The sequence below is a fragment of the Sparus aurata genome, chromosome 16, assembly GCF_900880675.1.
Source record: "Sparus aurata chromosome 16, fSpaAur1.1, whole genome shotgun sequence".
NCBI lineage: Eukaryota > Metazoa > Chordata > Actinopteri > Spariformes > Sparidae > Sparus > Sparus aurata.
Window position 1 is genome coordinate 26,650,285 of NC_044202.1, and position 24,842 is coordinate 26,675,126.

Sequence of the window (24,842 nt, forward strand, 5' to 3'; positions counted from 1 at the left end):
ACTCTTGTCTTCGTCACTCAAAGGATAATGGAAACAACAAATTTAGATATGTGTTCCTGTACTGCTCAATAAGTACATGAATATTAACTTGATGATGATGATGATGATTAACTAATAGATTGTCAACTATTAAATTAATCAGCAGCTTTGGTTATGTTGTAAGAAATAAAATGCAAAAATTCCCTGATTCCAGATTGTTTAATGTGAATACTTTCTGGTTTCTTAAATATTGAATGACAGTGAACTGAATATTATTGGGTTGTGGGCAGAACAAGACATTTGAGGACATCTTGGACTTGGGAAACACTGATCAACATTTTTAACAATTTTGTGACATTTTATAGAGCGAACAACTAATTGATTCATTGAGAAAGTAATCAACAAATTAACTAACAATGAAATGAATCCTTAGTTATGGCCATACTTCCACCAACACTCACACCTGTACGAGCAAGTATAAGAAAATCTTAAGAAAAAGAAAAGGTCAGAATCAGAGGACCTGTATATTTAGCATGTAAGCAAGTATAACTTTATATCTCCACACGAGACGTCCCTGAGATGATCTGAATCATATTAACATTTACTTTGCAGTGGCAATTGAGAAGGCTCAATCTGGTAATGGGGATACACTCACTGTAAAAATGGTAGGGGTTGAGTGGTCTGACAATTGATTGAAAATTGATCTGGAAGGCATCCACAATCCACAAACCTTTATGATATTTATTGTCCTCTTACATCTGTTTTTAGACTTCACAGAACCTCACTGCTTGGCAGATCAGTGATACATTACCTAGCCAATAGAGTGATGTAGTCAACTAGATGGCTATGCTGAATGGATGAATTACTTCATGTGGCTCTTCCTTGGGTGACACTGAGAAATTAATTGGCATTTCAAATTTGAAAAAAAAAAAAAAAAAATGAAAAATAAATCTTCGTACAACCCAATTACCAGAATAAACGCTGGCATGTTTGGTTCCTGCAAGCCACGGATATCTTGGAACTTTACATTTCTTTATGCAGCAATTTTATATGTTTCTTTAGGTTTATAATAATAATGATAATAATAATTGATTGGATTTGCATGGTGCTTTTCAAGACACAGGGTTCCAGAGCAGAGTTTAGTTTTCACCTATATGCTGTGACATTGCTGTGCTTATGGTCCGGTTAAGTTTAGGTACAAAAACACTTTGTTAGGATTAGTAAAAAAAAATCATGTTTAGATGTTTTTAACACCTGTTTTTTTCACCACAAACACAGCTGGAGTGTGTCAAAATTATGCAGTGGTTCCGCACTTACAAATGTCGAAACGCTGTCTTGAACAGTGGTCTCTTGTCTGTAGGACGTCTTGACCAGCTGTAACTCCACCACTGTCACCTTCACCCTCCCACATAAAAGTCACCTCATATAGGTGTAATGTGAATGTTAAGGTTGGTCCGAGGAACGATGCCATTTTTATTCCCCTCAGAGTTGCTATAGGGCAAGAGGTGTTGTTGTTTGTGATATCTGGGGAGAGGACATTTTTTTGCGCCATTTGACTCCATTGATTCCAGTTCCCGTTTATTATTTTCTTATTAAACCAGCTTAGTTAGGCCAACCCAGGACACTTGGATAAATTTGTGGCAGCAGTGTTTTCTTTTTCCTGTGGACTGCTGTTTCTCTCACTCATGCCATTTGTATACACAGTTCTCTTAGCTTAGCTTCCTTGGCTAGTCAACCAACATTGTTTGTTATGCATATGAGCCTAAACAAAGCAACATTTTGGATATTTCGAGCGGGGATGCTTTTAAACTTGGCATGGGCATGTATGTCAGTGGTAACAGGAGATACACTGCTCAAAAAATTAAGGGCACACTTTAAACACACATCAGATCTTGATGAATAAATTATTCAAGTTGAGCATTTTTACTTATGTACATTGTATAATTTGTTGAGAACCAAATGACGCAACAACAGTCAGTGGAAACCAAAATCATCAACCCATCGAGGGCTCGGATTTAAAATCACACTGAAAATCAAAGTGAAAAAGATCATTCACAGGCTGATCCAACTTGCATGAATTTTATCACGGCAACTCATAATGTGATTCAGTAGTGTGTATGGCCCCCATGTACCAGTCTGCACTCACAAAAATGTCTGGGCATGCTCCTGATGACCCTGCAGATGTGTCCTAGAGGATCTCCTCTAGGGGGACCTGAAACAGGGCATCAGTGAGCTCCTGGACAGTCTGTGACTGTACTTGCTGTCATCGGCTGCACCGATGCATAACATCCCAAAGTTGCTTAATTGAATTAGGTCAGGGGAACGAGAGGGCAGTCAGTGGCATCAATTAATTTGTCATCCAGGAACTGCCTACGCACTCTGTCCACGAGGCTGGACATTGTCCTGCACCAAGAGGAACCCAGGGCCCACTGCACCAGTGTAAAGTCTGACAGTCGCTCTGAGGATTTCATCCTGGTACCTAACAGCAGTCAGGGTACCATTGGCTAGGACATGGAGGTCTGTGCTACCATCCAAGGATATTCCTGCCCAGACTATCACTGACCCACCACCAAACCGGTCATGCTGGATAATGTTACAGTCAGCATAACGTTCACCACGGCATCTCCAGACTCTTTCGTGCCTGTCACTTGTGCTGAGTGTGAACCTGCTCTCATCTGTGAAGATCAGGGTGCCAGGGGCGGCCTGCCAATTCTGGTGTTCTCTCGCAAATGCCAATCGAGTTACACAGTGCTGGTCTGTGAGCAGAGATACAAATAGAAGACGTCGGGTCTTCATCCCACCCTAACAGGGTCTGTTTCTGACAGTTTAGTCAGTTTAGTGTTAAACATGCACACCAGTAGCCTGCCGGAGGTGATTTTGTAGGGCTTTGGCAGTTCTCCTCCTGTTCCTCCTTGCATGAAGGAGCAGATGCTGGTCCTGCTGCTGGGTTGATGCCCTTCTACGGCCCTATCCAGTGCTCCTTTCGTATGGGCTGGTCTCCTGGTATCTCCTCCATGCTCTTGAGATTGTGCTGGGAGACAAAGCATACCTTATTGTGGCCGCAAGTATGGATGTGCCATCCTGGAGGAGCTGGACTACCTCTACAACCTGATTGGGCTGCAGGTACCACCTCAACCTACCAGTAGTGACACAGACGTCAGGAAGGATAAGGAGAGAGCAATTGTCTGTGGCCACCACATGCAAAGCCATTCCCTTTTTTGGGGTTGTGTTTGTTTTTGCCTCTCCATTGCACCTGTTGTCACTTTCATTTGCACAAAAGCAGGTGAAATTGATTCACAATCACTTACTAAACTGACAGATTGATATCCATGAAGTTTAACATACTTGGTGTTAATCTGTGACGGTTAAGCGTTCCCTTAATTTTTTGGAGCAGTGTAATTTCCTCTGAAGGGTGAGACAGTTGGAGATTCATGTTAGAGCAGCAGTGGGAATCAGCGGCAGCTGCAGTGGTGAGCTAATACTCAACTGCTGCATTAGGACAACACTGAGGGGGACACACTGCCTCAAATTCAAACGATGTCACCTTCCATCATGATGTTCCACTGTAGACAGCATCACATGCCAATTTGTCAGACATCGCCCAATCCTAGTGAATGTTACATTACATGAATCTCAATTGGCTATGAATAAAACTAATTTGCATGTGTCCTTGGTTTTCAATTGAAAATGGCATTATTTTATTCTGCTGTCTGGGCTGCGTGGCTCATAACTGAGATGTAATAGGTCTTGAAATTGACATTTTTGTCCACATCACCCACCCCTTTAAAACCTCTATTTATCAACACGAGATCAGACTGTAGTATATTGCATGCTATAATTTGTATGAATAGTATTTAATTAACTTGATATTATTCATATTGTTCATCCATTTTTTTTACTTTTGATTGTGTACACATTTTCAGACCTTATCTCTACCCTGATAAAGACCCCATGAGATCAAAAATCCCCTAGAAATCTCATTTAATTCTCAATTAATATTTCGGACAAAAAGGACAGGCGTCTCAAATGAATGGCCCATGATTCACCTTTTTATGCCATTTCGATTTTTCCCCGGTGTTTGAGTTGAGAGTAATCATTGAAGTTTTAGAGCAAAAACATAGCTGAAACAGTGCTGTGTGTGCAGTGCATCTATTATCATATTTTTTCTTTGAAGGTTGACCTGAAGGTGTGACAGTTTAAATAGAGGGGGACAATTGATACATTTTTTACAGTTTAATGACAGCCGTCTGTAATAAAGGGCACAGGGGAGAGGAGAGGAGAGAATATATTGTTGAGATGTATCTGAAACTTGTGTTTCAACCAGTTTCAGTTCAATTTAAATCCGTTTGCTGCCTGTCACTCCCCTCTCTCATCCTGTATCCTGTCATTTCTTGAGCTATTCTGCCAATAAAGCCATATAAAGGCCAAAGAAATACTTTAAAAATAAAAAAATCTACATGGTCTCGTCGGTCTGACTAAGAGAGCTTGAACAATGTTCTGTGACCAATCTTGAATATGAATACTACGAGCATTTAAAAACAGTTAATTTACAATATAATGACTACTCTTCTTTATAACCACTCAGAAGAGGATTCTCCAGTTTTTCTCCGCTACTTTATTATATTTTTCCAATGTTGTTCAGAAGATCACATGTTAACGCAGTGCTGATTATGTAAGCTTGAATATGCTGCTAATTGGTGATTATCATAAAATATGTGGAGCACTTAAATGACATTAATAGACACCCGTCAGTTAGTGAAGCACTAACCACATGCTGTGTGCCATGTAATCAGGATAAATAGAGAAAGTATCACTGAATCAATTCAAAGGCTTACTCATGCTGTACTATTGTCAATACTCATATTAATACTTGTAGCCTGTAGGAAGTACAGTGTTGTCTTCCACTATCTGCTCTCTTATTTGCCATCTGTGGTGTGACCACAGTGTTTGCGTCAAGCGTGTGACTTCAGTGCTGATGTCAAATGCAAAAGGCCCAGTGCTTATGAAGTATACATGCAATAAGACTGATGGGGGTGGAAACTTATCAATATGTACACAAGAGCAGCTTGGATAAAATCCCTACTGCATGGATGCATGAAGTCGTCTGCCTCTCTGATGCAAGGAGCTGCTACTGTAGACGTAACATTCACTGGTGCGTCAATCTCAGGTTGCTTTGTTTTGCTCTCCAGGTGCTAGCGAAACCACACACACTACACAACATAACAGAACACAACACACACACACACACACACACACACACACACACACACACACACACACACACAGCTGTTGGGACAGATGTGGTAATGCTGGGATGTGTGAATACTGAGTCATGTCTGGCAGGAGAGTGTGTGTGCATTGTGTGTCATGACTCTGGGGTTTCTTGCATCGCGGAGGTTCAATGTCTGGTCACAGATGTGCAGCCAAGACAGTTCAGAAAGAACAAAAATACAGTAGTTTGTTGCTGTGGTCAATTTAGGAGGAAAGGTGGATGGAAAACAAGGGCAAAGGGAAAACAGAGATGCCTCACACACTTTTATATGCACACACACACACACAAACACACACACACACACACACACACACACACAAAAGAAATGAGTCATCAGTGAGTATGTGAAAGGGCTTTAAGAGGCTCTAATTGCATCTGATGAGAAATATAAAAGCGGCTTCTTGCTCAGACAAGGAAGAGGGGGAGGAAGACGGAAGAAGAAAGAAAGAGTGAAACTACACAACTCCTACCACTTCCTCAGTTCTTAGAATTAATTTAATTCCATTAACTGCTCAATATTAAATGGTAGATGGCAATGTATTACGTACATGCATATGTTTTTCTCTCAAATAATTACACACAAGGAGAACAAAGTCTTCTTGATAGGTTATCTTGACAAGTGTTTCTGAGAGTTGGCATCCAAAGTACGTGTGGCTTGATGGTGACATTTGCGTAAGTTGAGCGGCGCTTCACCCCCGCGTCATTAAATCCTCACCACCAAACCCATTAACACCCATTCTCTCCAGAGAACGCCATTTACGCAATGCTCTGGTGCGGCAGCGTCAAGGAAGCATCTTTGCCAAGCATCTTTGCTCGCCTTGCCTCTCTCCTGGCTCTGCATGCCCAGCCTAATCCCATGTTTGGTCGGTGCAGTGCGTGTGTGTGTGGGGGGGCTCGGGTAGAGACGGTGGCGCTCGGCGAGGCCATCTGGGTATCCCATCTGCAGCGCAGTAATGGCTGCGACTCTTTCATTCTGGCAGCCTGCAGCAAGCGATTACCGACGATAGGCCCTGATGACAGGGGCGAGAGGCTCCCCAGACGTCTCAGATGACGCGGAGGCCTGCTAATAATAGGAAGCTGTTAAAGATGGTGAGCGCAGTAACCTGGTTATCACCGAAAAGGTGGAGGGAGAAAGGGGCAGAGGGAGGTCGGTGATCTAAAATAGGGAATATTTGTGCAGGACAGCAAGGATTCTATTGGCTTTTAGTAAGTGTGTAAAGACATGATGCTTGCTCTAGAAAGTGAGAAACAGCAAATGCTCATGAAAATATTTCACTTGTCCACTTCTCACACTTCATTTGATAAAATGATATGAGTCAGTGGGAAGCCTTGTTGTTAGTACAGAACATTACAGAAATTGTAGGACACAGGGAAGACGGTTTCAGAAGGTGTTTGACAATCCAACAAGCCCTTTGGTTGAAGCATACTGACACCTTTAGGCGACTGACTGAGAGCGAGTGGAATGGCACCACAGACAGGAAATAAGAAACCTGTCTCCTTGTGAGATATGTCTTAACTATGGTATGATATGGTGTTAACACAAATGTTTAGCTGTGACTTGATCAAACATTGTGTATCAGCTACAAACTCAGTCATACAGCAATATCTGTAAGTATTGACATTAGTCATCATAAGCTGCTCGCCACACAAACACCAAGTAAGGCCTCATTTAAACCAAATCAAGCATTTCAGTGAGTAGCTGTAAGGTTATGCCGCTGAGTGGGAGAGAGGTAATGCACCTAAAAGTAGTTTGCCACTTGCCATTTAACAGAAAAGGATTCTTTGCTGCTTTTCCGCTCTGCTTATAGCACGCTGGTTTGTCAACATGGATAAATTTAAAAAACAACAGTGAACAACCAGGATGCAAGGCATATCATTACAGGCTTTAACTGGCACAAAAGAATAAATTGACAGAGTACAAGTGAAATTAAAATGCTACACAAGAAAATGTCCATTGTGTTCCCCCTGCAGCATTAAGCCACAAACTAGTAAAACTGTGGCTGACTCATTCTACTTTTATTTTATGCATGCAGGTCAAACCTTTGTTATAGTAGGCTTAGCATGCTGGTCCTGCAGTAATCCGGCACCCCCTGGCCACGTTGCAGCCACCATCATCACTCAATTGAATGGGAGACGTTCTGTTTTTTTCAAAGCGCCTTGTTTGATCTGAATGAGGTCTAAGGTTGTAGCAGCAAAGTGAGTGTAATTGAGTGAGTGTATCTTATTGCTTATAAATGAATGAACTGCATGCAAAGTAGGATTGTGTATCTAAAATGTATCTTTTGACAATGAAGCAGCTAGAATAGTACATAATATACATAATATATATAATATATATAATATACAAATATAATAGTTTGGCAATATTACATAAATACAAATTTTGCTCAAATATTCCGGTTCCATCTAAATCTTCTTGCTATCCTCTGCTTTTAGTTGCTGCATGTATTGGTTTGCACCAGTAAGAGAACCTGCCTTCTGCAAAAACATTGGTGAGAACTGCTTTATCTTAGCTCAGTATTTGGCTCCCCTGGCAAACCTACCTCCTACCCCTTTGTTGTCTGAATTACAACTGTAGCAAGTGGCTACCAGACATGCAACTCAAACAGTTTCCTCCCTCCTGCTATCTGCCTGTTAGCTTTTTCAAAATGCTCTTCTCTACTGTATATTACAACAACCTCTGAGCTAGCAAACAGCATGCTGAAAATGGTAAGTTATCCTAACACTGACCTGCTCGCTAATGGTATGAACTAGGGGGTGGGCAAAATAATTGATTCTTAGATGAATCGCGATTCAGGTGTGGATGATTCTGAATCGATTCACAAATGTCAAAAATCGATTTTCTACATGTTAATTGACAACGTAATGTTGACGGAACGCAAGAGGCGGAACTCAGAAGTGCAGAAGTGCAGCGCCCGGACAGTTGACGGTGTGCACACAACAAAAAACATGGGATGTGTCGTGAATGTCTGTACTCACAAACAACTCATGGGTGGAACGTCTGAGGCATTTGTTCACGCCGAGCAGCTCGAGAGCAGCGTGGAGACCGCTGTTGGCTGTTGGCTGTTGGCTGAAAGCTGATAGCTGTTGGCTGATAGCTGTTAGCTGTGGCATTGAGTGCGCATCGTCCAGGTTAACTTGCGACACCTGTAACTAACTATCGGGTATTTCTGTCATTCCGCCGTGCGTTCAAATGGTTACTTAAAGCCATCGTTCCCAGCCGCATACATCATCATTAAGCTGAATCCAAGTCAATGTGAAAACTGTACACTGTCAAAAGCCCGCACAGTATGTTGAAATCCAGCCCGAACTCAGCGTGAGGTCAGTCAGCTGTGTCAAAGTGTGAGTCGTCCAGATCAACCTGTGATACAAACACCTGTATCGACCGTCGACCAGCTGCAGCTGTATTAATGTACTACATGTATGCTGCTACAGGAACACTTTTCTTTTCCTTTTGGTTCTTTGCAAAGCTAGATGTTTGCTAGCAAATGTAACCTTCCAGTTGACTTGCCACATTTCTTTCATTTGTTTTATTAATTAAATATATTGTAAGTAAATTAAGTATGGATCATTACAAATACTTTGCTTTGAAAGTACCAAGTAGTCACACAGTGAGAAAAAAGTAGGAAGTGATTAGCAAACTCGCTGCATCGAGAATCGATTTAGAATCTAATCGTTTACCTCTGAATCGGAATCGAATCGAATTGTGAGGTGCCAAGAGATTCCCACCCCTAGTATGAACACAAACATTCCAGAGGTTGCTGCCTTTTCTTTTGCAGGGATTTCACCAATATAAAGACAGCTTACCTTTCCACATTCAATAAAAGTTTCTTGGAACTATACTATACAAAATAATTGTAATCCGGTTTAAAAGAAATAAGCCAGAGCCATTTTTACCCAACAGACAGGTGATGGGTGTAGCAAGACCATTCTCCAGCACTGTGGAAGTCTGGTTATGCTAGACAAATAAATGTGTGGCATTTTTTTACAACACCTCTTCACAATCATGTATAGTGTGTTGTGTTTATAGATTGTGAAGTGTCAAGCAAGCCAATGAGTGAGCTCTGACAGGGTAGCTCACCTGGCTAAAGAGGAGTGGGCTAAACAGGGTTGCTCAATGAGGATTAAGACAGAAGCAGTGTATATAGTCATACTCTGGCAGAAATATATGGGTTTGGAATATAATGAGTACACAGATGGCGAGCAGAGAAGTGGATTATGTTGTAGAAGTGGTTTGAGAAGTTACTATGGACATTTTTGATACTTCTTTGGATACATTTTTTTTACTCTATAAGCCCTAGGATCCACTCTAAAACCACAAATCCACACTGACCCCATCCCTCGTTTTCACCTGGGAGTAACCTTTGTATAGCCCCATACTGTGCCAACATGGGCTGAGAGTTTCAAAGGAAAAACTTTGAAAGAAAGAAAGGCTGGCGTAAGATGTAATCCAAATCATTTGTGCATTTGTTTTCGTCTGCAATCTACCCCAAATTGGTTGGCAGATCGTTCAACACACAAAGATGAAACACTATTTTCTGATTCTGTTTAAGGTTTGTGTAACAGATGAAGAAGAGGCTGTTTTTGTTGAAAGTACATAAAACTTTTCCACAATATACAGTATGTCATCATGTGCCACCATATGTGCCATCACATAGAGTGCTTTGACACTCACTGACCTTTGTTTTCCTGAGCCATGCGTAGTGCCTGTAATGATGTCTGAGGGCTGATCTCCAGCTGGCACACCAGCACTTTAGCATGACTGATAGCTGGAAGAGCTTCCTGCAGCTCCGCACTTCCCAGCAGCATGTTGGCACCGGCCACGATCACAATGGCATTCTCACCTGCCAGTGGACACCAAAAGAGATGTACTATTTAATGATACAACAGACACTGCATGAGGACCCTGAGCATCCATGGGTACTCTCTACCATAAATGTGACTAATTTACTGTATATTTTATTTCTACACCATGTTAGACGGCTAATATATATACCTTGTTACTGTGTGTGTTATGTGTGGTCAGACTAGACTTCTATAGTCAAGTTTTAAACAAAGTTACCATATTTTGAGAAAAACAATCAAACAGAAATGCTAACTAATGTGCATGTTCCATCCATTAATGTTGAGTAAATATTAGAAGTTGGGCAGATCGAGAGAGAATATGGACCAATCTCTAATTAGCTGTCATTGAACCGCTGCCGACGGGCATGGCGAGAATGAGCCATGAAGAGAGTCATGATTTATTTGCCAAGTCTGTTTCCGTTGTACTTCAATGCATTTAAATGCCAACTTTTCCACCTCAGCCATGTGTAAGCCATTTAGCAATATTTTTTACCTTTTTCTAATTCCAGCATATCCATAATAAAAGCCATATGCTTGACATTTATATTTATTTCTAAATCTTATGCACATAAATTGTCAGTCACTTATTGAAATGAACCCTTTAGACAAACATTCCATTCCTCATTAAATTGTAACCTTCAAAATGCTCGCAATTTTAAACACATAAACCCAAATGTTTTCTATCTCAGATACTCTTTGGTTTGTACTTGTTGTTGGACATTTCTTTTCAATTCAAAGGGGAGTGCTAAACACAATTGAATTAATTTACCTAACACTGATGCAAAATGGCATGTGCACATTGCTTTAAGGCTAATTATTTCTTAATTGAAGTCTCTCAAACTCTTTTAGTTCTACTATGTTCTTCGAAAACATAAAATTTAAACAGCTAGCTACATGGCATAATAAGGGGATGTAAATCCCCAAGTCATGGGAGTTTTATATCACCTGTATGTATGTACTATATGACAGAAACTGCTCTCCATGAGGAAAGCCTTTGACTGTAGCAGATTGAAACCTATGGGTACTCAGCATATGATTATGTTAGTGTGTGTGTGTGTGTGTGTTTATCTGGTGATTACAGTCACTTGAGCAGTGGTGGTGAGTCAATGGCATGCTGAAGGCATAGGCGTACAGTGTGTGTGTGTGTGAGTGTAGTGAGAAAAAGTGTGCCGACAACACACACACTCTTGGTTGAGAGTGCAAGAGACCATTTTTCTACAGAACTCAAAGAGCTTTTAGGATGTTAGTTGCAAAAGCATTTACCTGCGCTGTTGACAATGATGGAGGCAGCTCCCGTGGCGGCGTCAGAGGTCTGCCTGACAAAGTCTGAGACAGGGAGAAAGGACACAAGGTCTAAAACTGAGCTTGAAAGCATCAATTATGTGTCTTTCCTGTAGAAAGGCGTTCACTGCTTTTCTTTCTTGACGGCATAGCCAAAAAATGTTAACCAACTTTCAAACACTTTTAAAGAAAGTGTCACCATAATAATCTTGCTTGAAGTGCATGTAGGTTGCAGCTTTTTGGCTCTGCAGAGACAGGCACAAGGACCTGCACTCTGATACAGTATGTGTGTTGAACACAACTTCTCAAAAGCAACTTCATTCTCAAGAAATCCAAATGGTTTAACAATCATTGTTCATAACAATAGAGAAGCTTTCCAGTATATCCAAAAGCTGTGAGTAACTTAAAAGAATCGATAAAATACAAACTAAAAAAAAACATTGCTCTGAATGTGAACTCCATGACATGCAACATGGAAATGGAAACCAATTTGGCAAATAATGCAAAATACCCTTTATCTTACCTATGTGAACAGCATTGTCCTTGAAATTCTGGATGTAATTGTCTCCAAAGAAGTCTTTACCAACCTAGAAAAGATTGAAGGCAAAACGATAACAACAAAGAGTGTGTCAAGCGGGGTCAGACTTGGTTAGCGGCAACTTTTGAAAAGTGGTATACTCAAACCTCAGTTGGGTTGGATTTTCGTGTGCCCTGCCAGCATACTGGCATGGTGCCGCCGCCGAAAATGTGTTAAAACGAACACACAAAGTCAGCAAACGCACACACACGCGAACACACGACCAGCTGCGCCAAGCCTTCAAGACACGATAACCCCGCCTTCACGCCTCTTCATGCCCACCTCGCTTTCGTTTGCTTTCCCTCCTTCCCCTCTTCCCCTGATCCGCACAGGGATGTCCACATCTGTAGCTACTTTGGGTTGTGGAAGGGGTCCCCACCTTGCCCCGAGGCGCATACTTCGAACCCACGCTTTCCAAAAAACGTGCCAAAATGCGGGCACTTGTAACTGGCTGTGATAGTGGGTTGGGCTGGTATTGGCTGCTTGGCCCCATTCTCTTTGAAGAGCGGCCTTCCGTCTTGGATGTTTTTGACAAGCCCGGGTGTCTATTTTTGGGTTCTCCCCATGCCCGGAGAGCTCCTCCCGCACTGGGTTGTTATCGATCGGGCCTCTTTGTTCTGACAGAGGTGGGGCTTCGGTGCTTTAGTGCTAGGGTTGAAAGGCCACGCTGAGCTTACTGATTGGAGACTCAGGGTTGTATGGTATGGGAATAGGCTTGTTTGAAGGCGTGCAAGCGTGGGTGGGCGTATGCATGCGGCATGGTATTGATCAAGACAAAATGAGGCTTGGAGAGTTGTGGTGAAATGACTGAAGTGTGAACGAAGCTTTAAGGGTATGAGAGTTGATAACTAGTTGATGGACTATGGTCGCTAATGTCTGACTATTTATACTGAGTACCGTGTTGAGTCAAAGGTCGGACAAGCTAAAAAACTTTTCACTGACATTCACAAATCATGCTAGCATCCAAAGTAAACCGCACTGTAACACAAACTCTAGAGTACAGTGTATGATTCCGCTTCCTCACCTTGCAGACCATAGCGGTTTTGGCCCCCAGTCGTGCAGCCTGGATGCACTGGTTGGCCCCTTTCCCCCCAAAGCCAATGAAGAACTTGTGTCCATGGATAGTTTCCCCGGCTTTGGGTAGCCGTAGTGCCTGGCTGATAAAAGATAACAGGTAATGAACACCATTTCAAGAAGTACACATCTACATTCAAAAGAACCTTGTGGGATTTGAGAGGTGAAAAAGATAACATTCTTCTCCTTACAGGAAGGCTTTTCTTTTAGAAAATCCTTTTTATTCATGTTTTTCATCTATACCATCTCTCCCCACTGTAGATTAAAGTTTGAAAATTGTCCTTCAAACTTTCAAAAAATGTGTTATTTGGCAATCAGAGTTTTCTACATTGAAAGCATAGAGTAAAGGGAGATGTCAAAATGTTAAGATAACCCTTCAGGGCCAGCTCTATTTATCCAAACTATTTATTTATCACTGGAAAAGATATGCAAAAAAACAAGAGGTTTTGAGTCTGCTGAGGATTATATCTTTTGGTCTTGTGAAGGTCTTTCACAGAAAGGTCAACAAAATACAAATTTGCAAGAATGAATGACATTGGAAACTTTTTTCTCAGCCCATGCTTCCCATCCTTAAACTCAACAGCAGTAATGAAAACAACAAAACAGACAGATCAGGCCGTTAACAATCACTTCATCATGATAGATATTTTACCTAGACATTCAGTTGGATATGCTTACGCAAGTCTCTCCAAATCTTTGAATGATGCAACCAACAAAACCCATAGATGTCTCAACATGACACTGGCTGCACCAGTAATGCCTGACTCATCAGGGTTGGGTAAAAGAACTGCCCCTCCCCTCAGGGTTGATATGCCACAGGTGGGCGCCCTTAGGAGGAGATGTCTGTTTGTAAGTCCTCCAATCACTGAGCCACAGTGGGTGGTGAGTAACACAGGGGAGAGACAACAGACAGCTTCATAATATACGTCAGGACACTGTGGTCTGGCTCCAGGCCACGGCTGCCCGGTGCCAAAGGGTTTGCGGATGGTGAAATGTTGTCATAAACTTGTTTTCCACACACGCTGTTGATGCTCTTGTGTGTGTGTGTGTGTGTGTGTGTGTGTGTGTGTGTGTGTGTGTGTGTGTGTGTGTGTGTTTGAGGCAGGTGTGCTATTACAGTAAGTTAACTCAATCCCAGGATTTCCAGTAAGTGAGACGCCGGTGGCAAACACTGGAGGTTGTTGTAAATGCTGCTGTTTTTGCACCAGCGTGTGAAAACACCAAAATGCCCAAAGCTATAACAGGATGTAGGGTCAGTGAGGCTGAAATGTGGTGAGAAGCAAATGGAACAAAGGACGAACACATGTACTGTAAATACACACGCACACACACATCTCCTCCACAGACAAATTACCTATTCTACTTGCTGCAGCTGTCTGAGTAAATTTTTCCCACCTGTGTCACTGCTGTGTGACTCTTAGTGAAAAAAGTAGCACTTGCACACTGACTTCAAACTACACATATATTTGCCATTAATAGGCTATGTTTAAAATATAACAGTAAATGTAATATACGTTGTTTATGTTTTATCTATAATTTGCACTAATAAGGAGTTGCTTCTCAATTTCGTTGTACAATGTAGAATGACACTAAAGTTCTATTTTATTCTATTCTATTCTATTATTAAAAGACAAAGACATTACAAAAATATATCCCTCCCAAAATTTCAACTGTGACAGACTAGCAACCTGTCCTGGGTATACAGATAGAGATTAATACTACTATCATATCTGTACAGTAAATTTCACTAGCGGCAGCAGTTGGTTAGCTTAGCTCACCACAAGGACTGAAAACAGGGCTTTGTATTAAAGTGTCAAACACCAATACCATAAAGCTAAGTGATTGTTTGCTTAAAGCAACACTATGTAGAAAATAAGCATTTTGTGCAATTTGGTGCTGTACCATCAACATTATTTTGAAGCTGTTATATTAGGGTAAAAAGTTAAACAATGTTGCTTCAATCTTTTTCTTACCAGGCTCAAACCAATGACAGGAAATAGTTTGGAATTTAACCGCCAATAAAACCACAACATTTACATATATACCCCAACAGTGTGTCTATTTTTGGAGCTGCGCATCCCATTCTCACTCACTCGATACAGTGCACCCGTCAGTGAATAGCATGATGTTTTATACTCCGATCCAGTGGATGGCGGTGTGGATTTTAGTCTGCCAGTAAAACCAACAAAGTAGAGGAGGAGGACTATTTAACGCAGTTGGCTTGACCGTAACTTTCTCTGCCAAGAAGACTGTTGGCTTCATCGTCGAGGTCAAGCCCCCACAAAGAGCGTCATGGCCAAGCTGTGTAATTACATCGTCATGTGATGCACAGGGGACTTTTCCCAAAAGCCTCACAACTCCTGTGAAATTACTTGTTTTACCGTCAGAATTTTATGCAGCCAGAACAGTCTCATAATGGATAAATGCACACATAAAGGAATAAATGCACGAAAAAGGACTCACAAATGTATTTGGGGAGTTGTATATATATATATGACTCGATACACAAATGCATTTTCAATGCAAACACAAATATGCTTCAATCCATATATAAGTAAAAAAAAACAACATATATTTGTGATGCGCACACAAATATTTCTTGTTTTATATGTGCAATAACAATTCACAAATGTACAAATCGTCAGTTATTTGCAATTTTCATCAAATACATATTTGGAAGTTGTTACATTGATATATGAATTGTCAAACGCGCATTTGTCTCAGTGCTTCTAATTTGTAAACCTCCCTGCATTTGTGTGCAGATTTTTGAGACTCATCTAGCGCGACTCCGATTCACAAATGCGTTTTTTCTACAAGGGGGTCGTCTGCAGCCAATCAGATGTCTCACTCCTTTACAGCCAATCACATGAGTGCCTCCCCACGAGGGTTTTTTAACTGACGTCATTACAGCGCGCAACAGATCTAGCCTATTGGGGTTGGCTGCCATGACAGATAACTACTTCCACTGGCGGTGTTCTGTGTGCGGTTGCCTTGCAACTGCATAACTGACTGCTGCCGCTAAGCTAGCCCTAAACAACTAGCGTTATGTCATAAACACTAAATTGTTTTTAAAATGAGCTCAGGTACAACATGTGCCGTTGTTGGTTGCCACAACAATTCATGAAAATTGAAGGTTTTTTCAGAAACGTCTTGTGTAGAACATCAACCACTTAGACAAACTTGTCCGTGCCCTGCGCCCTACACGCCATGCTGAGGAAGGGGGAACGGAGACTAGCATGGCTCGCGGCTTTGACACTATAATAAATATTTGGGTTTATGAATATCTTCCACAGAATAGCTACTGCATGACTTCCCTAACCCGACTATGCACGAGCAGCCACCTGTCTTCACGACTTCACTTTCCTTCAGCATGATCCACGCTGTATGTTTAGCTTGACTGACGCTGTGGCTGGGCGCTACTGCTGCCTTCAGAAATATAAACTTGCTGTGTTTCTTCAACAGTACTTTCCCTATTTTGTTACTGTGCAGGTAGTTGTATGCTTCTGTGCTTTTGTAACTACGTAATTCTCCACCCTCAACACCTTCAGAAAATATAAGATAATATGTCGATGTAGCTAACGTCGGGCCATTGCTTTATGTCATCTGCCCACTCCATGAGAACTGACAGGTGAGGACTGTCCTCGCAACTTTTTAAAACATCTGAACTGTGTATCCACCTCCGATTTTTGTCCATTTCTTTGTGTTAAAAGCCTGATTGGCTGTAAAGGAGTGAGACATCTGATTGGCTGCAGACGACCCCCTTGTAGAAAAAATGCATTTGTGAATCGGAGTCGCGCTAGATGAGTCTCAAAAATCCACAAATGCAGGGAGGTTTACAAATTAAAAGCACTGAGACAAATGTGTGTTTGACAATTCATATATCAATGTAACAACTTCCAAATATGTATTTGATGAAAATTGCAAATAACTGACGATTTGTACATTTGTGAATTTTTATTGCACATATTTAAAACAAGAAATATTTGTGTGTGCCCATCACAAATATGTTTACAAATCTTATTTTTATATGTGAATTTTTTTTTAACTTATATATGGATTGAAGCATATTTGTGTGTGCATTGAAAATGTATTTGTGTATCGAGTCATATATATATACACAACTCCCCAAATACATTTGTGAGTCATTTTTCGTGCATTTATTCCTTTATGTGTGCATTTATCCATTATGAGACTGTTCTGGCTCCACAGAATTTGGGCAATTCGGTCCAATACATTTTGGAGAGTCTATAAGAGCCACCCGATTACATTTTATCCCCATCCAAGTTAGCTCTGCACTAAACTGGAAGTAAGCTGACTCGGCCCGCGCAAGTCTTGGAGTGCGCATGCTCTATGGCACCCCAGCTGGACATCCACTGCCACAATTGAAGTCTAATTCTGTGGGAAGCACTGCCCAAGGTTTCTCTACAGTTAAAACAAAAAAGATAGAGTCTGTTAGTTAGTAAGCTTTAGAGATGCTGATAGACAGCGTCTAAACAGAGCAATGCTAGCTGTTTCCCCATGTCAGTTTTTGTGCCGGGCTAAGCTTACTGCTGGCAGTGGTTCCTAAGTTTTTAGTTCAGAAATGAGAGTGATATTGATCTTATTGTCAAATATTATCAATTAGAGGAATTTACAAACATTTCAAACTATTTGTTTACCTTTAGGTTCTGAACCATTTGATCAGTTAGTGATCAGTGTCCCAGAAATTCACCATCACTGGGCTATGTTGGTGATCACTGCATATATCACTTCTGTATCTTCTGTCTGAGATTTGGGGGACCCCTTTTATACACTTTTGGGGAATAATTTTTGAGTAGCAGGTCAGAGCTCAGATATGCAGGTGTTGCTTAGGAAGGAATGGTAGCCTACACATTTGTGAAAATAAAAAAATGCTTATTCACTTTCCAATCCAGAATTAGATAGGAATATACAAACCATGGTGCCTGTACACTAAATATGAAATTGGAGCCAGGACTTGGTATGAAGGATATAGAGAAAGAGAAAGGTTGAATCCACTGTCATAGTGTTATCGATTTCTCTTTTGTAGCTCACCAGCTACTGCCGATAGCTACCAACAGTAGCCCTTAGTGCAGCATGAAGAATGAAAACAGCTCCTTGCTCTCCAAAACCTCTACAACTAAGCATTTACCACATATATTGTGATTGTTTAAAGGGCTATATGTAACAATATGTGTAGCAAATCACATGTATTAATCACTTTTTTATTTCGCCCTATACAAGCCCGTGGACAATTTGTTTCAGTTGTTTTATGCTGTTGGACCATAGATTTCTTTGGGAAGGACTTCAGAGTCAGAGTCAGTCCAAAGGATGTGACTTTATGCACATTCTGCTAACAGAGAACAACAGTAGTTAACATAAATTTAGAAATGGAGTCCGTGACTGGCTTCTATCACAACACATAAGTACTGTGGGGGCCCTTTACTGTATACAAATACAGCAATGTAAAAGCTTACCCTGAGCTAAGATAAGCCAATTGTAGTGCTAGCTTAATACCAATGGACAGATATGAGAAAAGTACCCATCTCATCTTTCATGTTACTTAGCAAGACAGACACAAGAGTATTTCCTAATTTCTTTACGATTGTTTTCGGACTGAATGTATTTCTCGGAAGTGAATATTTCAGGTGGCACCTTAGGCCTTTTTCTTTTGATGACAAACGTATTGAGTCATTTGGCCAGATATTTCTGCTGGTGTCTGAATCCATGTACTGTGATATCCTGTTGTTGGAATCAGTGCTAATTCCCCTCTGCTTGTCTTCTTTAGTTCTTTATTTAGAGTAGTGCATGATCTAGTAAACTATCTAAAAGAACAGGGTTTTTTGTCCGGTGTTAAGACTGAAAGGATCATCATGTAAGAAACATTTATTGTGTCCTTCATATACAGGTAACCATCACATTTCACAAAAATATCCACTAAAAGGATTTGTTTTGTGCCATATTTGATCTAAACATTTAAGTGAGTTATGCATCTATTGAGATATACACGGAAATGTAGTAAATAATGAGCCAAGCTTTTGTAGCATTGTAAACATAACATCTGGCCGACAGCCACCTGAAGCCGGAGTACTGACAGGTAAGATAAACAGATTTCCAAATTCTTAAATAAACCCACCCACGCCTCTTCATGCCCAGAGAGACACTTGGCTATTGTTGTCTGTGGTGTGTGCACCAAACAAACAGGGCACTTATGTGCTAAAGTGCAACCTCAGTGCGTTTTCTCCCATGGAACCAAAAGGCCAAAGCAGGTGTTCAGTGACGTGAAGTGTTTGCTTTGAGGCTGGCTCTCATTCCCCTCTCCTCCGTCTCTATTAAAGTCATTCCTCAGCTGTTGGCGAGCAACAGGGGGAAGTAGACTTGGACAAAAACAAATTGAAATGCTGTTTTTCACAGTTGGAACTAGAGCTTGTCTTTCCAGTTCTTAACACAACTTCAAAAGAGGGCTTACATGCAAAATACAACACACATAAGGAGCATAAGCTTTTTGTTTGTATTCACCACAACTTCAGAAAGTTATTGAATGGTAAGTATGGATATGAAATGGTCATACTAAAGGCCGTTATAATTTCAGAGTGATAATCTTCAGCTCATATTGTGTCACGGACAAAAAGCTTTTCAAGCCACTTTGCTCACTTAGATGTTTTGTTCTCATCTTGTACAGTCTTCCTCGTCCACGAAGGTCCTTGGCCAAAGCTCCAGTTAATCAGGACAGGGTACAGAGACTTCAGAAAGAACAGGTTGAGCGATGGCAGCATACTTTACATGAACATGGTGAGCTGCGTTGCTAACAAGAGGTGCAGTGTCAGAGTAGAACGTGGGCGTGTATTTTTGTGTGGTCAGACCATGAAGCCATGTGTGCATGTTGCTATTATTCACTTGGTAGCAAGAAATGGCATATCAGTGGATATAATAAGCCACATATCAACCTATTCACTGTTTGAATTGGTTGGCAACGGATATCTCAGCTTTGTTTGGTGTTTTTTACATTTACATAACAGGTTGTCAGACAGATCTCTGACACAGCTTAGGATACAGAAAACTACAACAATGGGGAATATTTAACAAATAACAATTTCATGCTTTAGTAAATTAGTATTTCACTTGTAAGAAGCACTGTCCCTGAAATGGAATGCCCTTGAAGGAGGTAGGGGGAATGTGTTTCCGGAACTTGGGGGTTGGATCCCTGACAGGGGGTCATAAGAAAAAGACCATGACATAATTACCTCCACCAAGGAGGCTTGGTTTTCACCAGTATCTGTTTGTTAGCAACCTGGCAACACTTGGTCTCAACCAAGAATAGACCCCATTACCTTTTGGTGCAGATCCAGACAAATCCAGGATTTTTTTCTCACTTTCTTTACCATTGCATCTTTTGACATTCTTGTTCTCCAAAATGATTTATGGACCTTGATGAAAAAAATCAGGCATATTCAGGTGGCTGAACCCATGAGTGAGTACAATTTGATGCAGATCCCAGATCTGGTGAGCTTAAATTGTGGTTAAGCAGTTAAGCAGGGTGGTTTAAGACTTAGAGCGTTACAAGTCTATTGAGTTTGATATCGGATGAGGCTTGATTGAATTTAAAGCAATTGTTAGGCCTTGTTGGAGGTATATGCTCTATTGAGTGCAATTCTAGTTGAGTATTTGATTGTTTCTCTAAGGATATGCAAATGGAACAATCTAAGAAAAAGTCATAAGAAATGCAAATAATCATTAGAAATGCACTTTTGTTATTGCAATTATTGTTTAGAAATGTATTAAACTGTGATTAAGATCAAAATTGTGTCAGATTCATTTTCTGTCAACTAAGTAACTCATTAACTTAGTGGATTAATATATCAATAGATCATTACTTACTACATTTATAGCTGCAGCACAGATTTTTCAGTCTGGGTTGGAGATTCACTCCCATAAAAACATTCAATAAAGGTGTGTTTAGTGTGCTTTGAGAAAAACGATCTTGTGGTACATTTTTGTTTCGGCTCTATAATTTGGGAAACTCTTTCACTGAGCAGATGTGAAATGTTCTTCTCAGTAAGATGTGGCAGTAGGGGGCACTGTATGGCTTTGACAATGGGTTCAAAGCCTGAGAGGCTCTGCGCCTTCTCTTTGTGCACTGCATATGGCAGACAATTAAACATAACCTTTTGCAAAAAAAGAAGCCCGACTGATACATTTATAAGAAACCACCACAGAGATCTGTGTCACACCTGTGTGTTTGTACAGCAGGGCAGAACCATAGTGTGAGAGTGTTTGTGTGTGTGCCTCTGCTGTCTGTCAGTTAATTGTGCTGCCACCCAAATACTGGCTGTTCAAGACAACTGGATTTCTAACTTCAAAGCCATGCATATCACTTTGAAGGGTTGCGAATGTATTCCAACTACCCTCCCCTATCCGCATTCTGACCCCCATCCAAAAAGCCCCAACCCCACACTCACATACACACACACACACACACACACACACACACACACACACACCAAAAACAGGCCATTTCCCGTTAGCTTATTAGGGTCTATTAGGGTCTGCCCTTCAAAGCAGAAAGTCACTGGTTGAATTGCTAATGAGCAACAAAAATAAATACTTACCCCCTCAAAAAAGAAACACAGAAGGAGAAGGCATATGTTTTTGATAAGTGAGGACTTGTGAGTGACAACTAAAATGTGACAACTTGAATTGGAGTGTGCGCTCCCCAGAATGCCAGGAAACTTTTTCTCCCACTCACACAGATTGCACTTGTTTATTCAGATCTCCATTTGCTGGCAGCCAGGTGACAGTTATTATTCCCAGGGCATCACATAAAAAATATAATACAAGCTGTATGACAAAACTGTCGCGCAAGCTGAAAACAACATGCTTCTTCATGCTGACAGGGAGACATTTAGCTGGCTACAGCCCATGAATACTTGACATCATACTGTATTGACTTTATGTATCTTTTGAGATTGTGTCATTCCACACAAAGGTTATGGTAAATAAGGGTGACGAATTGTTTTCAACTAACCCATTGTGCTAGAGTTGATGACTAACGATTTGTGGGAATGGATCCTACTTGGCTCAACAAATCTCACCACGTATGAGGATGATGCAACACTGACATTTTAGTAAGTGGTAATTATAACAGATCATCTGCACAGTTTGAGTCTTTGAAACCTGAGTAGGATTTATCATGAGATGGTCACACCTGCACCATCTGTCAATGACTAGATCAACAATAGGAATAACAACCCGTTGGAGTATCAAATCAATTTGATTATTTAAGGAGAGCTGCTGATGTGTTAAAAAAAAAAAAAAAAAAAGATAGGAATGATCTGATCTGTTATTCTTGTAGAAATGGCCAAAGCTGTTGGACCAAACACTCTGAGACCGGAGACGTTCTCTACAACATTTTGAGCTTTCAGGGCAAGTATTGAAAAGGCAGCAGCACTATCTAAGTTTAGACCACTTCCTCTATTCTTGTGTCGACAGGACTGTACAGTCCATTTCAAGTCATGATGGAAAACACCCATCAGCCCTTATGCCACATTTTCCACAAGCTTGCATGTCAAAATAAAATCCCTGTAGGAAAAAGGCTGTTGTGGTAGTTAATAATAATAAAAGGAAACATGTTTTAACAAAGACAATTAACTGTTTCCTCAGTTACACCCCCTAAGTTACTGCTGCTATGCCAGTTAAGCTTACCATTCTAGTGCGAGATAAGATGTGCTTTTACATTTAAAGCATTTATTCACAAAGAGATTTTGTCCACTCTGGAGCATCTAGTGTGCCAGAAATATGTAAGAAGTAGAAGAATGTGTGTTTTTTTCCAAACTTTATTTAATCAGTTCAATAATCTGATCTGCCTATTAAGACAATTTTCAAGATGGACACACATTGTGACCTGGGGACAATGTTCGTGTTTGTAGTTCTATGGAATTATTCATCTTTGCAAACACAATTAACTTATTTCAAGCCTTTCAACAACCCTTCTTCACAGATCTCTCTCTATCCCAGATCTCTCTATCAAAAAAGTTGTATCACAGCAGTTCTGTTTTACCATCCACATTTTACTGTCTCTCCTGGAAGCATCATCACCTAATGTAACGTTACCCCTAAATAAGGCAAACATGCATTTATTCCAACCAGAGGTGTTTACATGCTTTTAGGTGCTCATGCTTTAATGATTATCAAAGGTTTACACCACCCCTCTAAATCTGACTGAAAATTCGATCATATTGGGCTGGATCAAATCAGTCTCTTATGATTGAAGTTGTTACAGGCAGCAGTTTTATTCAGATTGGGCTATTATTCCGATATAAATGCATCTACTGACAATAGTGGTAGATCTACCACTCAAAATTCTTCGAAATGTTTTTGAAAAGGGGGTCCTTGATTTCAGGCCAACACAGCTCTTGGTTGAAATTGCTACCTCAGGCTGACTTTTTAATGTGTCCTGCTGACTCATTTTAAAACAAGGATCTTGTAAAAAGGTATCTTAAATATGCACTTAATGGCTAAATATTGTGCTAAAATAGGCTAATATATATTGATCAGAATCTTTACCATGTAGACAGTGTTGCCAACTCTTTTTATATCAAAGTAACTAGCCCTAAATCCCAAACTTTTCCAACTTATTCCATCTCCACATTGATGACCGCATCATGCATTAATCAACATCAGGTTTTGTGGTTGTCTGTCGATATATTTTGATATATTTCCTGCCTTTCTCTGATGGTCTAAATAAGTTGCTAAATGTATTGCTGGTTGCTTTTTCGTATTAAAGTTGCTAAATGTGTCTGAACAGACATGGAAAGAGAGCTAGTTAACTGGATATGCCAACGACTGCAGTTTATGCTGGAGCAGTCGAACACATCATGCCATTCCTTACACTTTTGCTCTCAATATTTTTGGTAAGGAAAGACACCTTCTTCCATTCTCTTAAAATGCAGAGCAGCACTCTTATTACAGCTTCTGTACACTGTATACACAGCTTCTGTATGTGTAAATATCCAAGCTAGGCCTGCTTACATAGTTAACTTTGATAAAATTTGATGGGAAACTACTGATCTGTTAACATAGCAGTTGCCAAAATATTGGCTTGTGACCCTTTAAATTACCCGATGTCTTTTTCTGACCTCTCATCACAAATAATTTTATTAATGGGGACAATAATAAAATCAAGAAAATGTTCAGTTTCACTAAACAATGATTTTTCTTTCTTGGACTGTTTCATTTGAAAAATTCTGAGAGGCCTCAGTAGGTGAAAGTGTCCACTATTTCACTAGAAATAGCATAAATTAGTCATCAAGTCAAAATAAGTATACATTCAATTTCCATCATCTTGGGTCAAAATGAGTGGTCTTGAACACCAGCTGGGAACTACTGGGTTAAAAGGCAGATGAATAGTCCTACAAATATTTTTTTAGTAGGCCCTAATGCTATTAAGTCAGTTTTGAAACATTTCAATAGATAATCATATACACACATTAACACACATTTAAGAATGTTTTCAATATCAAAAATATTTATTGTTTTTGGGAAAAAAAATATATCTAAGAAAATCCATTTTGTATACCCCATTTACGTCGTTAGCAAAGCCACATGGGCTCTGACCCAAACATTGAGAAACTAGGCTTTACACTTTTAAAATACATGTCCTAATAAGGTCATGAATATTTGCCCGATGTGCTTCTTCCTGTTGGGCCTACCTGAGGAAGCAGACGGGTTTCCTGAACCCAGATTTAGCTTGAGATTTTCTTCTCAGCCCTCTCAGAAAATATAAGCTTGATTTTTGGTGATTTCAGGAAGCACATACAG

The 24,842-nt window shown here is 40.4% G+C and overlaps 1 protein-coding gene across 3 annotated transcripts in view; it reads right to left on the bottom strand.

Annotated features, from left to right (window-relative positions):
* rbks (ribokinase) overlaps positions 1-24,842 on the bottom strand; it is a 72,523-nt gene that overhangs the window by 33,584 nt on the left and 14,097 nt on the right. For all 3 annotated transcript variants that reach the window (XM_030443416.1, XM_030443415.1, XM_030443413.1), the window contains exons 3-6: positions 12,979-13,111; positions 11,901-11,964; positions 11,360-11,422; positions 9,931-10,095 (exon numbers count right to left, since the gene is read on the bottom strand). In XM_030443416.1, coding sequence (XP_030299276.1) covers positions 9,931-10,095; positions 11,360-11,422; positions 11,901-11,964; positions 12,979-13,111 — 425 coding nt within the window. The remainder of the gene's footprint in view (positions 1-9,930; positions 10,096-11,359; positions 11,423-11,900; positions 11,965-12,978; positions 13,112-24,842) is intronic.